At 40.4% G+C, this 22,396-nt stretch overlaps 1 protein-coding gene across 9 annotated transcripts in view; it reads right to left on the bottom strand.

Annotated features, from left to right (window-relative positions):
• Window positions 1-22,396, bottom strand: part of dacha (dachshund a) — a 331,988-nt gene that overhangs the window by 31,004 nt on the left and 278,588 nt on the right. For all 9 annotated transcript variants that reach the window (XM_078412308.1, XM_078412305.1, XM_078412307.1 and 6 more), the window contains 4 exons: window positions 17,841-17,986; window positions 13,687-13,834; window positions 2,664-2,807; window positions 1,105-1,173 (listed from right to left, as the gene is read on the bottom strand). In XM_078412308.1, coding sequence (XP_078268434.1) covers window positions 1,105-1,173; window positions 2,664-2,807; window positions 13,687-13,834; window positions 17,841-17,986 — 507 coding nt within the window. The remainder of the gene's footprint in view (window positions 1-1,104; window positions 1,174-2,663; window positions 2,808-13,686; window positions 13,835-17,840; window positions 17,987-22,396) is intronic.

A 22,396-nucleotide genomic window follows, 5' to 3' on the forward strand; every position in this document is an offset into this window, starting at 1 on the left:
ACACCATTGCCAAAAAAAACGTACGTGAGAGATTCAGAAATATTAAAACATTAAAGCAGATTTATTGTATATCTCCCAAAGTTCATTATTTGGTTTAACATCAGCAATTAAACTTTTTTTTAGTTATGGTGCTGGGTGATTGAGGAAACCCAGGGTCCCTTAGTTTGTTTTCTTCATTTGTTGTTTCCCTTTAAGTTTTAAGAGTAAATTTATGGGTGGAAAAGGAGCCGAGCAACAAAAAAAAGAGAAGCAAGCAAACAAACAAAGGAAATCGAGGAAAGGAAGAAGCAGCCCACAATCAATGCTTGTGTTTATTACAGATCAGTTGTAATGAGACACAAATCTGGGTTCAACATGTGCACAAAGATCTTTCCTGTGGGAAAGTGCAAACAAGCAAACAGAGAAAATTCCCTCACTCAACGTTTTTACTCTGTATATGTCGATTTCAAATAATATCTGTTCGGGAACTGTGGACATTGACTGTGAAACACTTCCGTGTGAATCTGTGCAGAATGGGTTTTCTGTTTTCTGTCTCCTATGAATTTACTTTAAATTTACCTTTAATTTACTTTTATATTTTGGTGAATTATTAAATGTCAAAGGAGGAAGTTAACACATGCATTTTTTTCTTCTAAAAATGGCAAATTACATGCTCACAAAATAATATTGTCCTATTGATTCAGGAATGTTAGCAAAACATTATTTGGCTTCCAAATTCCAGTCTGGTGGTTTTCTGCCTATCACAGAGTGCACGTCATCTGAGTTTTGCGAAGTTGTTGAAGATTGTTGAAGTTAAACTGATGCTGAGAAGGCATAATTACTCTGGGCAGTAGTTGTACCTTTGAATATTGTGCCTGCTGTGGGAACACTCCATGGCTAGATAGGTTCCTTCCTTCCATGTGGAAGAGAGCATGTGTTCAGGAGGCTAACTCAAAACTCCTCCCTCAATTTGTATCATAATCAAACAGAAAAGCAGAAATCTGAAATTATATTGTGATGTATAGTCAAAATGCTAACAATTATTCAGTCCCTGTTGCACATCTCTCACCTGAATCCTACCTGATGCCCGGAATTTCATTTATTTTGAATAAAGACTCAGCCTACCTTGTACTGTTGGTGTTGTGTCAAGCTGAGTCCCACAGTGTTCAACTTCCATCTCAGGAATTACTGCATCTAAAAACAGGAAAATTCAATCAGTTGATGTCTTCTTTCAATCAGCTTTTAGACATTATTAAAAAAGAGACAGTTATCTATATGATGTAATGCAATGAGTCGTCTCAAAACCGAGTGAGCACTAAGTTGTAAGCCATTTTACCATGTGATCACTAATGAGCAAAAGGGTTTAGTTCCAACAGTTCAGTAACTCTATTAACCTCCGATCCCATCAAATCCACAATGTGCATAATGTTCCGTGGCTAATTTTTACACACATCAGAATGTGTGTGACTATAATTAAAATGTGTTCATTATGCATAATGAAAAGCTATAACACAATTTGGAAATGAGTCCAAGCCAAGTGCAAAAATCATTTAATTCATTTGTTATCTTCACACTGTGTAGTTGCCGGGATGACCACACTTGGATGGTGGGGCTGGAACATGTTCCGACATTCAATCCTGGAGAATGAATTTAATCCATTGAGTGAACGAAATATTTTGGCCGTGATTAAACCCAAAATTGAACTTTTAGAATCTTGGTCAGCACTTAAACCAGAGCAATACTAACATATTTTTTGTTTAAGGAAGCCTCAAAGACTGATGATTAGTTTCCATGCGCATAACCTTCACCAATGTTGTTCATCAACCCTTTGTATAATCTGCACTTTCTGGATTTTTGAGCTATAATATTTAATTTAAAAAAATTCTATGTTTATTTGCAGCTGACAAAATAATCAGGGGAACAAATCAGCATAATATACTGCCTTGTGTCTACTGTTTGTACAAATCTACCATCCATAACTGAATAATCAATCATGATACAACCCCTTATGCAAGGCTATGCAAAGAGCTCTCCCCATTTCCCCCACAGCAACAGAAAATCAATGACCTTGAATTTATATTAACTAATGAACTTCAGAAAGCACAGTGTCATGGTTCAGTTAAACGTTAAACCTAATTTGCCAAATAAACAACTCCACATGGCTAGTATATTAATAGTTACATTCTGTTATCTGAGCTTGATCTGTCCTCTATTTGCATTACCACAAAGGGAAATAAAAACCTCTACAATGCAAAAGGAAGAAATTGATTCACCTTTCAAAGAGTGATTTGCATTTGTGGTAGCCACCCAAGTTTCTACATGATGGATAGGGTTAGAGAAAAGTGTTTCTTTGGCTTTTGGTAAATTCCCATTGATATGAGCAGGGTTTGGAGTAAGACATTCAGTTCTTTTCTATAAAGAGTATGTTCACATTCGTGCTACCTCATATAAGAAGCTCACTTTAATCGGTGCATTAACCAGTATATTCACATGAACTTTCTTTTTATCCTCCCGTGGTACATCTGTAATGATGTTTTAAATCAATTCTTCATCAGTTCAGACTGTAAACTGGATTAGTTATTTTGCCTTTCATCTTTCTGCACAATTTCTGTTGGGTCTGCTGCACATTTCCTGCATTTCCACATCCAAGAGCAACGTTAACTAGAAAGTAATGATGACCGTACCATTAAGCACTCTGAGACTTTCTGTGGATGTGGCCTGTTGTAAAGCTTGTTCCACTTGCTCTCGTCGCTTTGACTCAAATTCCAGTGCTTCCTGTAATTTCCTCTTTGCCTTTTTCTCTTTCTTCAGTCGTTTCTGGATTGTTGCTGGAAATGTGAAATTCAGATACACAATAATTGGATTAGTGTCTTTGTTTAGTTCAGAAAATCCACCTGGGTGACATCAATACCCATGTTGTTTATTACTCTACATAGAATCTTGCATTATAAAACTTTTAACTGAACACATCTCTCTCAATTTTTGTTGAATAGAGCAGAGCACTTTTTGAGAAGAGGTTTATAATGTTTGCAAATTTCTGCTCATTTTGTTTAAACAATTTTCCCCATAAGTTTATATTAGATAATCCTATCATTTCCAAAATTGTACAACCTTATCAATATATTCAAGATGTAATTCTTTACACACTCATACTTTTAAAGTAGACTGCATTAGTTTTTGGACCACCACTGCACTTAGTTGCAATTAGTGCTGACAACAAATGAGGCTCCCTGAAAGAAAAATTGCAAAAAATGGTAAAATGCAAGTCTACAGCACATTGGTATGTTTTCTTCTTCTTCTTGCTCTGTCTCCCATGATTGATGGGCACCTGCCTCCATTCCAGTCAGGTGACAGCAGAAATCTAAGTGGGAATCACAGACTTCGACAGTCAGGGTTAGTGGCAGCTGACGGGGTTGGTGAGTATGCAGATTGATGGGGGTGGGTGGGTTTGCAGTTTGTGCAATCCTTCTGCCCTTGATGTAGTCTCTCTGTGCCTCCAATGCATGGACTTGAGGTTCTCAATCCCATCCTGAATGAACCTCTACACCTTGGGGTGGGATGGGGGGGAGGGGGGGAGTGGGGGGGGGGGGGTGTGGGACTCGGGTTGGTGGTGTCATGGCCAGTGGTTCTCAGGAGTCAGTGGAGATGTTGCATTTCTTCAAGTGCACTTCAAGCATATCTTTGAATCTCTTCAGCGATCCACTTGGTAATCTCCTCCTCTAACAGAGTTTATAGGTCAAGAAATAACACTCCAGCCTAAACTCAAGACTTGGTCCAGAGCCTTGCAGGACATGACTCCTTAAGTGCATATCTGATCAGTTTCAATGGCATGAAGCTTTCTGCCTCTACCGCCCTTTTAGAATGCAAGTTCTATACTCTGAGCACATTCTAGAGCATTCCCTCGCATTTCTGTGAAATACATTCTACTCAAATACTAACCTGATATGCATGGTTGAGAATGAGACCAGCTTAAATCCGGCACAGCTGATATCACTTTACTTTACAAACATAGAGGGGTGTCAGTCACTGAAGGTTCATGTCATATGCCAACTAATACATGGTGGCTAACAGGGAGGAGAAAGAGATTCCAGAGGAGAGGGAGAGTGCTCTACAATTTTCCGAAAGGAGTATTGAAGGGTCAATGAGTTCACTTCATGTGGGAAATCATGGTGCCATGAGAAGTACCTACCAAGAGGTGACTCTTCCAAGAGTGAGAATCCCTGCACAATGAAGCTGTGTCAGAACACATTTCATGATGGGATACGATATGCCAATGTAAGCAGCAAGAATCTAGTCACATTGCCGTCTTATGCTGATGTATTCATCGTGAGGTACAAATCCAAACTGTTAATCTCACAGATTGCTACTACATCCACACTGTTCACATGATCCACCCCCTCCCGCACCTCTTCTAATCTACTTCTAATCCACTCCACTCTCGCCACCGTTCTAAACCTTCAAATGTACACTAATAAAAAGATTATTCAATGTCCTTCATTACAGCCAAAATAATAAAGAAATAGGAGAGGGGTCACCACGATAAGAAGGGCTCTCTTAAGTTCAGAAGAATAAGGGGGAGGGGGGGTGAATTGGAGTATCAGTTGAAATGAGAGATTTCAACGTGAATACTATTGGGTAGTAGGCTACGCAAATGGAATATGAGGTACTTTGCTTCCATTTTATATGTGGCTCATTTCTGTTGAAACCAGATGCCCCTTTTCATGATTCTAGTATCTGTAGTCTCTTTTTAAAAGAATCCTACCAGGTATAATTAGTAACAGAGTGATTACTATATCCCTTTTGTATAGGTCGACACTAACCATCTTAACTACCATGTCTGTTGCTGCATCGTCATTCAGGTGTCTTGGATACAGCTTTTATGCGCAACTTCCTTGATTTGTCTTTGTATGACATGCAGAATAATAATAATAATAATAATATATTTATTTTATATAGCGCCTTAACACATGCACAAAGCGCTTTACAAATACAATTAACATAGAAACAAACAGACAAACAGACAAACTATCCTGACGGAAAAGCGGCGAATAATCAACGCCAGCGTCCTCTCACGTCAGGGTCCGGCAGTAGACATTAAAGAACACAAGACACACAGATACAATTTTTTACACAAAACAGCCATCACAGTGATTGCTCTAGGCATACCCTCACTGTGATGGAAGGCAAAGTCTTATCTCCTCCTCGCTTTCCCCTATTCTGAGAATGGTCCTCGCTTTCCCCTATTCTGAGCAGGTTGCATAGAGGAGTATGAGTGAAGAGGGGAGGGCCCAGGCATCTATAATGTGGGGTCTGTCAGCTGTTATTCTCTGGTTTGGAGACTGAAATGCTGGAAATGAGGTTCTGAGCACTAACAAATTGTTGGAGCATTGTCTATCTGATCCCCTGAGAATTTGCCCGCTATGTAGGTTCAGGATCTTGATGTTCCCCATCAAAGCAACAGCAACTCACCCGCCATCACAGCTTCTCAGGCAATGCCCTCACCTATGTCCTTCTACTCCTCTTGCTCTTCCTGACATTTTGTATCTGCCTTCTGGACCCGAGGAATGAGGTCACTTCCTGCTGTTCATCTAGCACTTAATAGCAGTGTTATCCAGGCTACATAACCTCTATTGCTAGGTAGTGCAAGGAATTCTCCATTCCTGTAGAGCATCTGCTGCAGTGCACACCCAGACTGATGAAGGCAGCGGAAACATCGTCTTCAGGATACCAATGAGATTTCCCACTCCAGTTCTGGTACTTGTGTGGCTGTTGATATGTGTCAATACTCAGCTGGTATAGTTGGATTGCAAACAGCGGTGAGAAAGCATAGCAGTAGAAAGCAGTCCTAAAACCCAGAATCCATTCCACAGAGTGGCACTGGCCACTGCGAACATGAGGCAATGTGGATTCAAAAAGGATAAGAAGTCAGAAAACATGACATTCATTGACCTAATTTTTTGTGCTCCATGACCAGCTGGACATTCAGGGAGTGGAAGCCACCATGTTATTCATGTGAAAACCCACTGGAACATTGAAAGCCATCCATGTGAGCTCAGTTACAATTGGGGAGGAACAAGAAGACAGAGTAAGGAGTGAAAATATTTTTAAGGTTGGAAAAGCTTACCGAGTTACTGAAGGGCAAGGCCATTGAGGGATTTAAAAATAAGAGTGAGCATATAAATTGATTTATCAAATCATCCTTTTCTCAAAAGTCAAAGAGGACAACAACAGCAGGATGATCATATCAACACTGCTATCAAATCTCATTCATTGCTGTATTAATTTTTTTATATAAACGTCTCATTAAAAGATTCAACACTGACAACTGATACAATATCCCCTGGCAACCAAATGCTGAGTTTCAAAAGGCAGGTTACAGTTCAATAGATTGGCAATTTCTGTCTGTAATCATGAGCAAGTTTCAACAGTAAGTGCAGAAGTACAGGATTATTTAATTGTAGCCATTAAATCACTACCTCGTGCTCATTTCCTCCCATTCAAACATCATGCCCCACATGTGCACACACATATGGTACATCAGCCAATGCATGATTATATATAGTAAGCCCAAGATTTATATCTTTCAACTTAGGTACTTCCATTGCCAGCAGCATATTCAAGGATGAGTCGCACCCTGGCCTCTCCCTCTTCTCCCTTCTACTATCGGGCAAAATGTATAGGTGTGAAAATGCACACTTCCAGATTCAGGAACAGTTTCTTCCCAGCTATCAGGCAACTAAATCATGCTACCACAACCAGAAAGCAGTCTTGAACTACTATCTACCTCATTGGTGGCCCTTGGACTATCATTGATTGGACTTTACTGGCTTTACCTTGCTCTAAATGTTATTCCTTTAAATGGCTTGAGTGTAATCATGCATTGTCTTTATACTGACTGGTTTGCAGGCAACAAAAGCTTTTCACTTACCTTGGTACCCGGGACAGTAAACTAAACTGAAACTACCTTCTTGCCTAAAATTAGGTGACATGGCAAAGAGCAGTGGAGTCAAACTTAAGTTCCGCCAAATGATGTTAGCAAGATGGGAAAATTTCAGTGGAGTTCACTCTGGGAATGAGAGAATTTGTAGCCACTGTTTCTAAGTTGCAGCCAATGGGACTAGTTCGATAAATCCTCAAGCATGTATCTGATTCATCCAGGAAACTGACTGGTGCTCACAGGACCCACACAACAGCGCAGAGCTGCTGAAATCTGCTGCCAAAGTGTACCTGAATTGTAAATGTTTCATTGCCCGAAAAGACAGGCCATACCATTACAGCATACGATCTCATTCTCAAACCCAAATCCCAATGTTAATATTTTTTGATAAGACCTAATTGATCATACAATTACAGGAAATCTCACCTATATATTAACCAAGGCCTACCCACAAGCATGACAGGTTACATGAATTGTCTCCTATACTGCAACATGTATTGTCTAGTGCTAATAATTTCTATGCCTTTAATATCCATTACTTAGATAGAATTACAACATTTACATGGAAGAAGAATGTCTCTAATGATCTGCCTGTATCCATTAGTTACTCTAGCACAGTTTTTTATGCACATATTGAAGAGGCTTTATGCACAGTGGGGTATTTTCTTATGGTATAAATATTTGTGAAACTAGCTAGAGAATCAAAAAGGCCAGAAACGTGACTGGAGTAACACAGAGTTGATTACGTCTTCCTTCACAGTTTGTTAATGAGAGCAGCTATGGTGAAGACACAACTAATATCTCATCAGCATCAAATGATTAAATCATTTGATTGCTGGTCATCTTGTCACCTCATCTCTATACTTTTCTTCTAAACAAAGTCCAGGTGCACTCTTAGCTTCTAGAATGCACCGTAATAAACCTATAATTCTGAAACTCATGATGGTTCACCTTGATAATAGGGGGAATCAAATGAGTTCCTTTTAATATCACCCAACAGTTAAATCTGAAGATTCAACATATTATCAATTGAGCCCTGTTATATTGGTTGTTACAAATGCACACAACAGATCTCGTCAAGTAAGGTCAATACAATCAGAGGTAAGCTGTTTAATTGACTTTCATTGATTCTCAAAAGCATTTTGATTCTTTAGATCTAAGTATATTTTTACATTATATTGACTACAGCTTATATCTTTTGACCAATGATCCCTGCTTTCATTCTCTTCCTCCCCCCACCCCATCCTTATTGCAACCTCTTAACTGGTTGGTTTATCTTTGCTTGTGAAAATGTGTCACTTAACCAGCTGGTAATGCCTTGGGTCTCATTCACAACTTTAGTTTAAGGTAATGAGCCATTGGCCAAAGTGCACAGTGGTCAACTGCATCTGCACCTTTCTAATACACCCTAACCAATGTCCTGGAATTCCCCAGTAAATCCATTTGCTTCAGATGAGATGGAAAAGGGTTTACCTGTTGATTTCTGGGGTGCTCAGTGGAGAGAAGTCATGTAGAATTTGCCTTTTCTAAGGCTGAAGAGTGATCTCACCCAAATGTATAAAATAGAGAAGGCTTGACAGAATCGGTCCTGAGAAACTACTTCACTCAGCTGGAAAGGTGATGACTCTAAAGGCAATATTTCATGGTAAAGAGTGGTGGTATGTGGAATGAGCTGCCAGAGAAAGTGGCAAGCATGGTACAATTACAACATTTAAAGGATGCTTGGACAGCTACAAGGATACAAAAGGCTTTGGGGAGATGGGCCAAACACAGACAAACGGCACTAACACAGGTAGGCAACTTAGTCAGCGTGGGCAATTGGGGCCATGGGCTTGTTTCTGTGCTGATGTGATAACTCTATTTAGAAATGTGATAAAGAGAAATGCCCTTGCTCAAAATGTGAATCTCTCAAATTCTCTTCTTGGAGGATGGTGGATGCTCAATCACAAAGAATATTCAAGCCTGAGGTTGATAAATTTTGAGCACTAAATGAGCCATGTGGTGTAAAAATAGAGCTGTTCAGCAGGCTTTTACTGAATGACAGCATAAACTCATTGGCCTTCTGGCTACATCTCATTCTGGGTTCTATTGTTCTTGTGTTCTAAGTCATTATGCCATCTTGTTACAAGATTTTACATCCAATTTAAGCACAGAGAAGATCTATTATGAGTTTCATATGGATACAATAATTTTAGATTATTTTAGAATGTGTTGCCTTCCATAACAAAACTAATCTTAATGGGTAAATTAATCCAATACCATTTGGGTAATCTATTTGATATTGTTTAATTGGTTAAATCTATATATTACTAAACCTCTGTGTCCGTGTTTATGTGTGTATGTGTGTATGTGTGCAGCTTAACCTTTGTCACTCTCACAGCCAAAACGGTACACCATAGCGCCACTATTTTTTGCACCACCGTATTCACCATTATCCTGGCCATATAATAAAACTACTCTCATTCAAATTGAAGCTATATTTTTAAAGCTAGAGAGATTTTAAAGTTTCAAATGTTCATTTCTAACCCATTTCTTGAAGGGCTTCAGCGTGTGACGTCACAATGGGACCCATGCGCCTATGAGAGATCAGCTCGCACCCCCCACCCCCCCACCCCCGCCGGTGTTCAGCGTGTGACGTCACAATGCAATGCGATCCGCACGTCTTCAACAGATCAGCTCGCTCCCCCCCCCCCCACCGGACCCTTAACTGATGCGCCCTCCCCCGAACGTTTAACTGATGCGCCCCCCCACCGGACCTTTAACTGATGCGCCCTCCCCCAAACGTTTAACTGATGCGCCCCCCCCCCCCGGACCTTTAACTGATGCGCCACCCCCCCCCCACCCGCCCGGAGCACCGCCGTGCATCCCGGCATGCTTCACACCTGCCATTCCTCAGATCAGGCCGCACTGACCACCGGGAGGTGTCGTCGCCTCTCCCGCTCCGAGAGGGGGGCACCCGCTCGACTGACGGCAGTGCTGAGGGGGGATGGACTGGGTGAGAGGGGGGGGGAGGAGGGAGGATGGACTGGGTGAGGGGGGGGGAGCGCACTCCATTCCCACCTCAACCCCTCGTTAAAACTCCCCCAAACCTCTCCTGCATTAACTGAAATTGTGTTTGGGATTTTTTTCAGAGCCCCACTCAAGCACTCCATTCCCCCCTCAATCCCCCCTCAATCCCCCTTAAAACTCCCCCAAACCTGTGCTGCATTAACTTAAATTGGTTTCAGGTTTTTGTAAGAGACCCACTCCATCCACACCCCCTCAACCCCACTTATCATCCCCCGCCACAACCCACCTCAACCCCCCTTATCCTCCCCTCACCCACTCCACCCCCCTCATCCCCCCCACCCCCACCATTCACCCAATTCATCCCCCCTGAACCCCCTTTAAAACTCCCCCAAACCTCCACTGCATTGGTCTAACACCCTCCCCTTACTCAGCCACTCCATTCCCACCTCAACCCCCCCTCACTCATGCACGCCATTCCCACCTCAACCCCCCCTCATTCAGGCACTCCATTCCCACCTCAACCCCCCCCCCCCCCACCTTAAAACTCCCCCAAACCTCACCGGCATTAACTGAAATTGTGTTTAGAATTTTTTTCAGAGCCCCGCTCACGCACTCCATTCCCCCCTCAATCCCCCTTAACTCCCCCAAACCTGTGCTGCATTAATTTAAATTGGCTTCAGGCTTTTTTAAGAGCCCCACTCACCCACTCCATCCACACTCCCTCAACCCCACTTATCATCCCCCCGCAACCCCCCTCATCCTCCCCTCAGCCCCCTTATCCCCTCTCCTCCATCCCCCATTCGCCCAGTTCATCCCCCTTGAACCCCCTTTAAAACTCCCCCAAACCTCGACTGCATTGGTCTAACACCCTCCCCTTACTGAGCCACCCCATCCCATCACTCACGCACTCCATTCCCACCTCAACCCCCCCCCCCTTAAAACTCCCCCAAACCTTTCCTGCATTAACTGAAATTATGTTTAGGATTTTTCTTCAGAGCCCCACTCACGCACTCCATTTCCCCCTTAAAACTCCCCCAAACCCCAAACCTGTGCTGCATTAACTTAAATTAGTTTCAGGTTTTTTTTAAGAGCCCCACACCCACTCCATCCACACCCCCTCAACTCCACTTATCATCCCCCCCCCCCCACAACCCACCTCATCCCCCCTTATCCTCTTCTCACCAACTCCATCCCCCCAGCCCCCTTATCCCCCCCCCTCTCTTCCACCCTCCATTCACCCAATTCATCCCCCCTGAACCCCCTTTGAAACTCCCCCAAACCTCTACTGCATTGGTATAACACTCAGCCACTCCATCCCCCCGCGTCCCGGGTGGGGGCAGGGGAGGGGCAAGTGGGGGTGGCTAGGGGGGATGGAGTGGGTCAGTAGGGGGAGGAAGGGGGGATAAGGGGGATTGAGTGGGGGGTTGAGGGTGCTACAATACAAGAGAGGCCTTGGGTCCAGACCTCACTCAATCATACCCTCTCCCCTTCCCTGTCCCCCCTCTACAAGGAATGGGCACAACGGGTCCACTTGGTCTAGTAAACTCTAAAATTGTAATCTGCAAATGGAAAGATAGCCATCGATGGGTTGGTAATGATCATGCCAATGTACGTACAAAAAAAAACTGCTGAAAATTATTAAGTGCTGTAAAAAATCAGTACAATGTCTTAACAACTAAAGAAAATCCAGCTCTCAACATTGTACATTGAGGAAGAACAAATTCTAATGGTTAAATTGCCACGTGTTAGTTTGTTAAACCACTAAGAACACCCAGGGTCATTTAAATGGTAAGTTGTTTTTATAGTACGAACCAATAAGCAGAAGGGGCCAGACTTGGATTTCACCATTTGGAGGTGACATTGATTGTGCATTCTGCTATTAACTAATGTTTCTTTTACTTTGAACAGTGCTACTGGTTTAAAAGCTGCCTGTCAAAACCATTGGTTTCTCTTAACTTGCCATCCCTTCAACTTGCCATTGAAAGTTTGCAATATCAGTACACTCATTCTCACCAAATGACCAATTTGAACCATGCTATATGGGATGAAGGGACACCATACAAACTTATAGAAAGTTCTATTCCTTGGTGTTTAACTGTCCAGTAGGACATAATGCTGTGGAGCAAATAAAACACAGGCACAAGCCTGTAGGGTCAAGCGTTCCACTCTAAATCCTACATTAAGCCATTTTAAATATTAAAGCAACAGACAAAATAACGATATTGGTAAGAGGCATCAACGCAAAGATATTTCAAATGAATTTATTGAGGACACATCACACTACCTTTAATGCAACAATGCTATTTCAGGACATTTCTTAGAGGTTTAATGGTGCTATGGAGCAACATTCTCAAGGTATTGAAGCAGCTTCAGTCTCACCAACTGGTTGTAAACTATTGCTTCTCAAAATTATATGTTCCAGAGAATAAAATGCCACTGAGCCATATAAATACATTTACTGAGGAATTTAGATGGAAATTTGAATGAGAAACAGATAGTAAATTTGTAAATCAATATGCCACAGTTTGTATGTAATCGATAATTTAATCTAAGCAAAAATCTGAATTTGATGTGGAAATGATTATACCGCTGCAACTCTGTGAAGTGGGCAGTGGATTGATTTAACTTAGTATGCTCAACATCAAACTGTATTTAATATTCTGGATGCAGTGAGCTGGTGAAGTAATGCACAATGCCACATAGGTAGGCTTTCAACAAAGATTGGCCACACTGCAGGTTCATCATCTCAACAGCGTGTTTAGGGTAGTGCCAATTCAGAGGATGCAAGATGGAGCGAGAGTCTGAATTTTCCATCTTGTAACGGTTTGCCTGGTATCAATAGAGGCTTAGGGAAACAGACAAGATGGTTACTTTCTTAATTTAACGGTAGTATTTCACATCAGGGGGGGTCAATGGGAAACTAAATTTTTCTCTAATCTCATAAAGTAGTTGCGAACCAGTCGATATCTCATAAACAGATCTAATTAAAATATCTATTTAAAATTCAAGTATCTTATATAATTAATATGATAGAAAAAAGTTTTGTCTACTGAAAATTGTCCAGTTACCTTTACATATTATTCATGTCTCTGTATAATTTCCATCAATACGAGGATCTGGACTGACTTGGATAATCAACTCATCAACAATAATTCACCATCCATATACATTACACTTCAAAATGTTCACAATAATGTCAATCTTCTGCTAATTAATTTTGCCCCCCAGCGTAATTTTCATTTTATATACTGAACATCAGTATCCAGGTACGACTTCTCAAAATGGTTGCAGTTACACAGATTTCCAATGTGATCTCGCCAGACAGCATCTAATTCCCCGAAACCTCCACCTCCTCAGGGGATACACAATGCTGCCAATATCAATAAAGTTCATATCACATGAAATAACTAAAAATCAGGCAACATTTCTTCCCTAATGCAGCCTGGGAAGAAGCTCACCAGCTCAACAAAAAACTACTCTGAAGTCATTTGTAGCTGTAAACGTAGACTTGTGGCAATGCTGAGAAAAATTGTTTTATTTTGTAAAATCCTTCATTAAAATCTTGTACTATGATGCCTTTGCCCTGAAGGACATCAGCCTTTACCACAGTGGCAAAGTTTTCCTGCTGGCTTATGCAATTATCATTGCTCAGTATCATGACCAAGTCTAATAAGGCAATTCAGACCCAGAGAAAGCACTCTGTTTAGAGTCAGCCCTGACATTGTTGCTTACATTCCATTTGATTACCATTTGAGACCTACCTCTATTGTGCTGTTCTGTTGTGAGTTGTCTCTCTAAGGTTTCTCTCATTTCTCTCTCCCTGAACAGCTCCAGTTTCAGTTCTTTCTTCTCCTGTTGTATCTGCTTCTCCTGCACACGAGCATTGTCAACAGCCACTTTCAGCAGACCCTGTATAATCATTGAACAGTTTCACAATGAGCCACTGACCCAGTTAATATGCAATCCACGAAAGTCCTCAATATATGTAGAAGCTGGTGAATGTTTACTCAGCATAATTTCTATTTTCTTACATTCATTCATGCCTAAATTATGAACGTTAACAGCTCAATCCAATACTGTTTGATAACCAACTGGAAATAGCAGAATATTTTGCCATTTTCTGGTATTTTTTACCTTATCATAACAGTTGCTCTAAACACAACACAAACATAATAATCTAATTATTATTACAAATGTATAAAATACATCATAAGTTTTGGAAGAATAGATGGTTTTCAAAGATTCCCTACCGTTTAGGATAGGTTGGACTCAATTGATTACATCAAACGAAACTCGCGGTGTTAGGGTTTGGAATTTTCACAAGTGTTTTTGGTGGAATTGGAGAATTCCCCGAACAAGGAAAAATATGCTGCTTGGTTCAAAAGCAGTGTAGAGTTAAACTTTATGGCATGATGAGGAAATGCCTTTTGTAAATATAATTAGCAGCTCTTGTACTCCTGTTTAACTATTGTTACAAAACAAACTCCCACCGTGCATGACCAACATTGGAACACGAGGTTGATGTTACCTTAACTTGTACATGTAATGACATTAAAGGAGACCATTGAGTCCTCAGTTCCATACTGGCTCCTAGGAGACCAGGGTTTGTAGATCCATTGCCCTGTTCCCTCATTTCATAATTTCTCTATATCCCTGGAACGTATTTTCGCACTTGCCCAACAACTTATCGTTAATTGTTTTTGCCACTAAAAAAAAACGAGGAGTATTTTTCAATTGCCAATTAACTTACCAGCACATCTTTGGGACGCGGGAAGAAACCAGAACACCAGGAGAAAGCCTATGCATTCATGTAAATCTGATGTGACTTTCCACATGACAGGAAAAATAATACCTGCTTACATCGCAGATACTATTTTCTTTTTTACATAAAAACATTCTGTAACATTTTAATATCTTTATTTACAAATTGCCATAAGATTTTCAAAAGTAACCTGCTTATAAATGTCATGGAAAGTAAGTGTTAAGTGTAAAGCATTTTGCCGATCTTTTGCTTCTTATAAATTTACTACACACTTTGGCCCCTTGTATTTCCAAAGTGTAAAATTCATTAGCTTAGTGATCCTAGTTGTCTTGCAGTGTTCTTGTAACATGACAGGGATAGGTGAAGCAGGAAATGGTGAATAAATTGTGAGAGAGTTTATGGAAGTCTAATGGCACAGTTACAGGCACGAAAGCAAGAGAAGTATCAAAACGGGATGATTTAGTGAATAAGCAGTTAACATCTACAGAAGCGCAAGGGCAAGTAATGTATAATCTGGTACAGATGAGTTAAGATCCTTCACTGTTAACGGGGGAAGGTAGATGGAGCCGGAATAAAACTGCATGAGCAAAATCATTTCCAATGAAGATCGTTGCTTGTAAATCAAATAGTTGGGAGGTAGAGCAATTTTGCAAAGAGAGGAGCATCTCTCTCTCCACTTCCAAGGAAATGTAGGCCAAGGGATTCTGAGTAAATTGCAATTTGTGGAGAAGGACTATGAAAAGTAATGAAACTGAATATTGAACCAGCAAGGGAACATATTCAAAAACTTGCATTAAATTGAGAAAAGTTTTTTTTAAACTTTACATAAATTATTACAAAACAAGTCAAACTATAAAATGAACACTAACCTTGGAAATATATATCCTTTTACATCATTTTTAAATTAGGCTTTCCAACTAAAAATAGGCTGGTGTTTGAGAATGTTATTCCAATGAATTTTGTAATTTTAAATTACCAAAGTAGAGTTTCATTAGATTGGTTCATGTCAATGTTATTTATTATGCAACACATAAGATGTTGAATGGCTAATGATATAATTAATCATTATTAACTACAATTTTCCATATTTGTTGCATCACTGCTTCCCGTGATTAGATCTGCATTTTTTTTGGTGGAAGAAAGAGATTCTGCTCATGCCGTGCACTGCTACTAAGTTCCCACCAGACTCACCGAGGCTCTCATTCGATATCAGAAGCAGAAATGCAATGGGATAATTGAGGAAGTGTTTCTAATCCAACATCCAAAAATATGAGGCCAGGGTGATTCTGTAAAATGTAACCAAATCCCGAAGTATATCTCTCAAAGTATAAGTGTCCTTTAGTTTAGTTTTGAAATAAAGCGCGAAAACAGGTCCTTCGGCCCACCGAGTCTACGCCAACCAGCAATCCCCACACACTAACACTATCCTACACACACTAGGGACAATTTACAATTTTTACCAAGCCAATTAGCCTACAAACCTGCACATCTTTGGAGTGTGGGAGGAAACCGGAGCGCTCGGAGAAAACTCACACAGGTCATGGGGAGAATGCGCAAACTCCGTACAGACAGCAACCGTAGTCAGGATCGGACCCAGGTGTCTGGCGATGTAAGGCAGAAACTCTACTGTTGTGCCAATGTGCTGCCGCTAAGGTTATTTGAATCTTATATTAATTGAAAGTAACTTACAGTTGTACCTAACGGCAGCAAGACTAATGTATCAGTACCTATTGCACTCCTAATGTGATTTAATTTTCCCCATTTCTATCAAAGGTAAATTCTTCCCCTCCCAGCTAAAAAGCTGAATGCACAAGCCTTCTGCCAGAGATAAGCTGTTTACATGGTGTTGCAAACTACACAGATCACAGGAATCTATTTCCCTGTGGACCATGGTGACCATACCAATATAAACAAGGACTAAAGCTGGTGAAGTTATGCAACAGTTCTCATCTGCAGAAAATACCTTGTTGCATTCAATAAGGAGGAAAAAGATGCCTTGCATATAAGGATTTGTAAAAATTAACATAAAAAGTTAAGAGATGGGGAATCAAAGCCATTAAGTTAATATAAGTTATTAAGAGTTTCAAATATAAGCATGTTAGCAGAAGATGGATAAAATAATCTCTGACAGTATGTGCATAGAACTGATAGATAAGGCAGCAATTCGTATTTGTGTATTAATAAAGATGGAGGTTGCTCTATAACTTTGAATGAAACATACTTCTGTGTGCACTACAGTTTGAGTAGATGAGGAAAATGTGCCTTTTAGGAGATCTGTAATGTACATTAGTTTTAAGGGGAATTGAAAACAGCAAATGCAATGTTCATTGGCATGCAAGATGACAATTAATTCACAAAGGACATGTAAAACTACAATATAACTTGAAATAGAATAGATCTTCTTAAAATGAAACTGCCCAGAATATTTGAAGCTTTAAAAGCCTTTTTCAATAATTGATCCCCTGAATAAAAGGAAGTTATTATTTATCCTAATTTTTTGGGGGGATTCAAAATAAAATAAAATAGTTACATTTGCAGAGGAGTTAACATAATATTTTGCAGTAAAAAGGTAATCTAACAAAAAACATTAAAATTCCTGGATTTTTCAGTCATAGAATTTTTCAGCATGAGAAATGACCCATCAATTCCTCACCAACCATCAATAACCCTTTTGCATTAACCCTACACTAATTCCATTTTATTCTCCCTATTTTCCATTAACTCCTCCTAGATTCTTCCACTCACCTACACACATTTATGTTGAGCAAACAAAATCATGTTGCTACTACTGTCGTTCGTCGATACCTAGCAAGTTATCATAATTTTGCTGCAATTACAAGATGAGAAATCCTCACTCTCAAATTAAAATATTACTACAAAAGTAATATTTATGCCTGATCCTTCTTTCTTTCCCCAGTTGCTACTGTATCATCTGCTTGTTTTTGTCTTTGGGGTTGATACAAACTTTAATTTTTGGTAAAGTACAATATTGCATTGAACATGGACTAATACTTCTCCTGAAGAAGGGTCTCGACCTGAAACGTCACCCATTCCTTCTCTCCAGAGATGCTGCCTGTCCCGAGTTACTCCAGTGTTTTGTATCTAACTTCTCCTTAATCCATTTATACTGTTTGGTTTGTGCTAAAATTTTACCTGAATATTGGTTAGAAGTGTTTCTATTGAAGAGAGTCCATCAGCAAACAAGAATGGTGCAGGAAACCCTGGAGGCAGGACCTGCCCAGCCATGTGGAACTTCTCAATGCTTGTTCTGATCGTGGGCATCACAAGCTGAGTCTCATCTGCACGGTACACAAAAAGGGGAATTAGTGAAGGTTATCACATTTAGAATACATAACAGTTAAATACAGCCTGCACAACCCATCTTGAATGATGGTGCTAATAAATAAATAAAATAAACTGCAGATGCTGGAAATCTCAAAAATATATAAAGAACAGACTGGAAATACTCAACCGGTCAGGCAGCCCCCATGGAAAGCGAAGCATTTCCAACAATTCAGTTGTAACAAAGGATCTTGGACATGAAGTGATGACTCCATTTCTCTCTTCACGGATGATGCCTGACCTGCTGAGTGATTCCAGTATTTTGTGTTTTTATAGTGCTTATACCATGAGGTAGAGAACCAGTCAATAGGTTGACATCACCTTTATATATCTTGTATATCAATTTTTCAACAATCTTTCAATCACTGATTGTGTATGAGATTGTGAATGAGGGGATGGTTGCAGGTAACATGTGCAAAGTCCTGAATGCAATGTAACAATTATCTAAAAAATATACAGACTGACCACCTTTCCAGTTTTATTGTGTACAGAAAAATGTGATTTGCCCCTTGTTTCCAGCTGATGGGCTGACTGAATAGGTGAAGATGTTATCACATTGAACAGGGGTTATGATGTCTGTGATTTAATTGTACATTAAATAAATTTCAATCAGAACTCACCCCACCTTCCCTGTAACTGAATTTATGGAATTCCATTATTATAATAGGCAGTATGTGCATTCTAAGAATTTTTCTTTCAAAAAGCTATGTGCAACAAAAAAAAATCCACACTTTCTTAGGTGCTTGGCATGAGAAATATAAACATAACTCTACTGCATGAGCTTCCAAGAAGTATCCTGCATTAAACCAATACATGATATTTTTATATAATGACAAATATCCCTCAATCAGATCCATATTTAATGATGGTGTTGTTTGAAGTTGAGCTAAGTTGTACTTACAGTCATCGGCACAGATATGGGGAAGTACAGGTACAATGAATATCTTGCTTGCAGCAGCTTCACATGAACATACTGTATACTCAGGCAACACACAAAAACTTAAATTATCAAGAACCTGATAATTGTAGGAAAGTAGCTATGCCTGAACCTGATGGTATGAGACCATGTTTCTGCACCACCTACCACATGGCAGCAATTAAAAGAGGGTACAGCCCAGATGCTAAGGATACAATGATAAATGCTGTCCTCTTGAGGCAGTGTCTCATGCAGATTCTTTTGATGGCAGAGAGCTGGATCCATGATGGACTGGGCTGACTTCATTACTATCTGCAGTCTCTTGCAACCCTGTGTGTTGGAATTACTGTAATGCAACCAGTCAGGATCCTTTCTACAGTGCATCTGAAGTTTGTTAGAGTGTCCAGTAACATGCCGAATCACTTTAAACTAAGAAAGTAGAGGTGCAGCATCCTTCTTCATGATTACATCTATCTGCTGAGCCCAGGAAGATGTTAGCATCCAAGAATTTGAATCCAATAACTCTCTCCACCACTAACCCACCAATGAAAATTGACATTGAAAATTCTCTATTGACACGTGGTCCCCCGTCTTTCCCTTTCTGAAATCAATGATTAGTTCTTTAGACAGACACAAAAATCTGGAGTAACCCTTGGTTTTGCTGAAGTTGAATGAGAGGTTGTTCTTGCAGCATCACTCAACCAGGTGTTCTATCTCTCCCCTATACACTGACTCATCAACACTCCATAATTAGACATACACCGATCAGCCAAAACATTATGGCCACTGACAGTCGAAGTGAATAACATTGATTATCTTGTTACAATGGCACCTGTCAAGGGGTGGGATATATTAGGCGGCTAGTAAACAGGTAGTTCTTGATGTGTTGGATGCAGTAGAAATGGGCAGGAGTAAAGACCCGAGGGACTTTGACAAGGGCCAAATTGTTATGGCCAGACGACTGGATCAGAGCTTCTCTGAAACGGCAAGGCTTGTGTGGTGCTCCTTGTCAGCAGTGGTACCTACCGACAGTGATCCGAGGAGGGACAAACCACAAACCGGCAACAGGGTGTTGGGCGCCCAAGGCTCATTGATGCACAAGGGCAACGAAGGCTATCCCGTCTGGTCCAAACCGATAGAAGGTCTACTGTAGCACAAGTCACAAAAAATTTGAATGGTGGTCATGGGAGGATTGTGTCACAATACACAGTGCATCGCACCCTGCTGCGTATGGGGCTGCACACGGAGGACCAACAGCATATTAGGCAGGTGGTCATAATGTTTTGGCTCATCAGGTCATAATGTTTAGGCTGATCGGTGTAAATTCCTAGCTTCATGAAAAGATTTCCTCACTGTTAAAATGAATTTTTAATAATTATACTATCCCCACATATCCATGTGCCAGATACCAATTTATTTTATCTTCCTCCCATTCATTTCTACTCTTTGCTCTTGGTTCGATCCAAATACCGAGGCAAATCTGGGGAGCACAGGATGGAATAAAAGACAAACTGCTGGAAGAACTCAGTAGGTTATGCAGCATTCATGGAGGCAAAAGAATGACTGATATTTTTGGGTGAATACCTTGCGTCAGGTCTAAGTGTGTAGAGGAAATATGGCAAGTGTATAGAAACAAGAGGGAAGAACGAGACAGAGGCTGGAAGATGAGAGGTGGAACTAAAAGAAGGGGAGAGGGGGTGATGTGCAGACAGGGCTAGATGGGTGAGGGAGTGGTGGGAATGTTCATTTCAGTTCTGTATATTGACTATCTTCCCTCTGCAGTCTCAGTCCTGAAGGAGGGTCTCAACCTGAAATGTCAACCACATCTCTACCTCCACAAATGCTAATTGACCCACTGAGTTCTTCCATCACTTTATCTTTTGTTCCACATTTCAACATCAACAAAATGGTTTTGTGACTCCTGGCACAATATGGAGAAGGATGAACATAAAGTGAGAGATACAAAAAATAAACTCCATTCTTTGAACCATTGTAGTCTGGCATATGAAACATCTATTGGTCCAACAAATACAGGGAATACATTTTATGATGGGAAAATGCAGTGTTCACAGGTAGATAGGGTGGTCAAGAATGCTTTTGGCACATTGGCCTTCGTCAGTCAGAGCATTGAATATAGAAGTTGGGACATCATGTTACAGTTGCATAAGACATTGTTGAGGCCTCATTTAGAGTATTGTATTCAGTTTTGGTCACCTTGTTATAGGAAAGATGTTATCACGATGGAAAGGGTGCAGAGATTATTTACGAGGATGTTGCCAGGACTTGAGGGCCTGAGCTATAGGGAGAAGTTGAGCAGGCTGGGATTTTATTCCTAGGAGCACAGGAAGATGAGGGGTGATCTTATAGAGGTATACAATAGTAAAAGTTACCCCTCAGAATCCTATTAAATCTTTCTCCCCTTACCTTAAACAAGGTAAGGGGAGAAAGATTTAATAGGATTCTGAGGGGTAACTTTTTTCACACAAAGAGTGGTGGGTATATGGAGGCAGTTGAGGCAGGTACTATTGTTACAATGCAATATGGTAGAACTTTATTTATCCCAGGAGGGAAATTGATCTGCCAACTGTCATAAAACACAAGATACATGAAACATGAAATTAAAATGACGAGTGGAAAGCCCAGGATTGGGGATGTGCAAAGATTGGGGAAGGGAAGGGGGGGGAAGAGAGGGAATGGGAGTCAGTCTTTTGCATGAGGGAAGGGGGAGGAGTTGTACAGTTTGATAGCCACAGGGAAAAAGAGACATTTGGACAGGTGCATAGATGGGATAGGTTTAGAGGGTTATTGGTCATGCACTGGCAGGTAGGACTAGTAAAAATACAATATGTATGCCGGCATGGGCTAGTTGGGCTGAAGGGCCTGTTTTCACGCTGTATGTCTCTATAACTATCGTTGTTCGCAGTAAACTGCAAAAATGATACTAGTTCTAAGACTTAGATCCATGGACTGGAGCCTAGGTCACAGGAGAACAAACAGAAGGAAACAATCAGATGTATTTTCAACCATATGTGAACAAATTCCCAGTATTCTGATTGCTATGCTGAATTGAGGGCTGCTCCGTGCAGTTGACAGTTATTAGGTTACAATGTGTCAAGTAGATGATCGATAAAATTTGAACTGTTTCCATTTCAAGATTTTTATTAATATAAGTCAACTGATTTGGTTTCTCCACCTCCAATCCAATAGCTCAGTTAGATAAAGTAATTTATGTCAGTCCTGGTACCTACAAATTGCTTGTCATTTTTCATGAAATATATTCCTGTCATTTGAAGAGTTCACTTTTATGCTTTGCCGCAGTCATAGAAAATATCTGATAAGTCACCAGGAAATCAGTGTTTACAGTGTCAGCTCCACTCAAGGTCTAACTCTGGGCAGTTTTAATTCAACAACAGCTGTCATCATCAAAATAATTTATTGCAAAGCAAACTGA

Source organism: Rhinoraja longicauda, chromosome 15 (assembly GCF_053455715.1).
Source record: "Rhinoraja longicauda isolate Sanriku21f chromosome 15, sRhiLon1.1, whole genome shotgun sequence".
Lineage (NCBI taxonomy): Eukaryota > Metazoa > Chordata > Chondrichthyes > Rajiformes > Arhynchobatidae > Rhinoraja > Rhinoraja longicauda.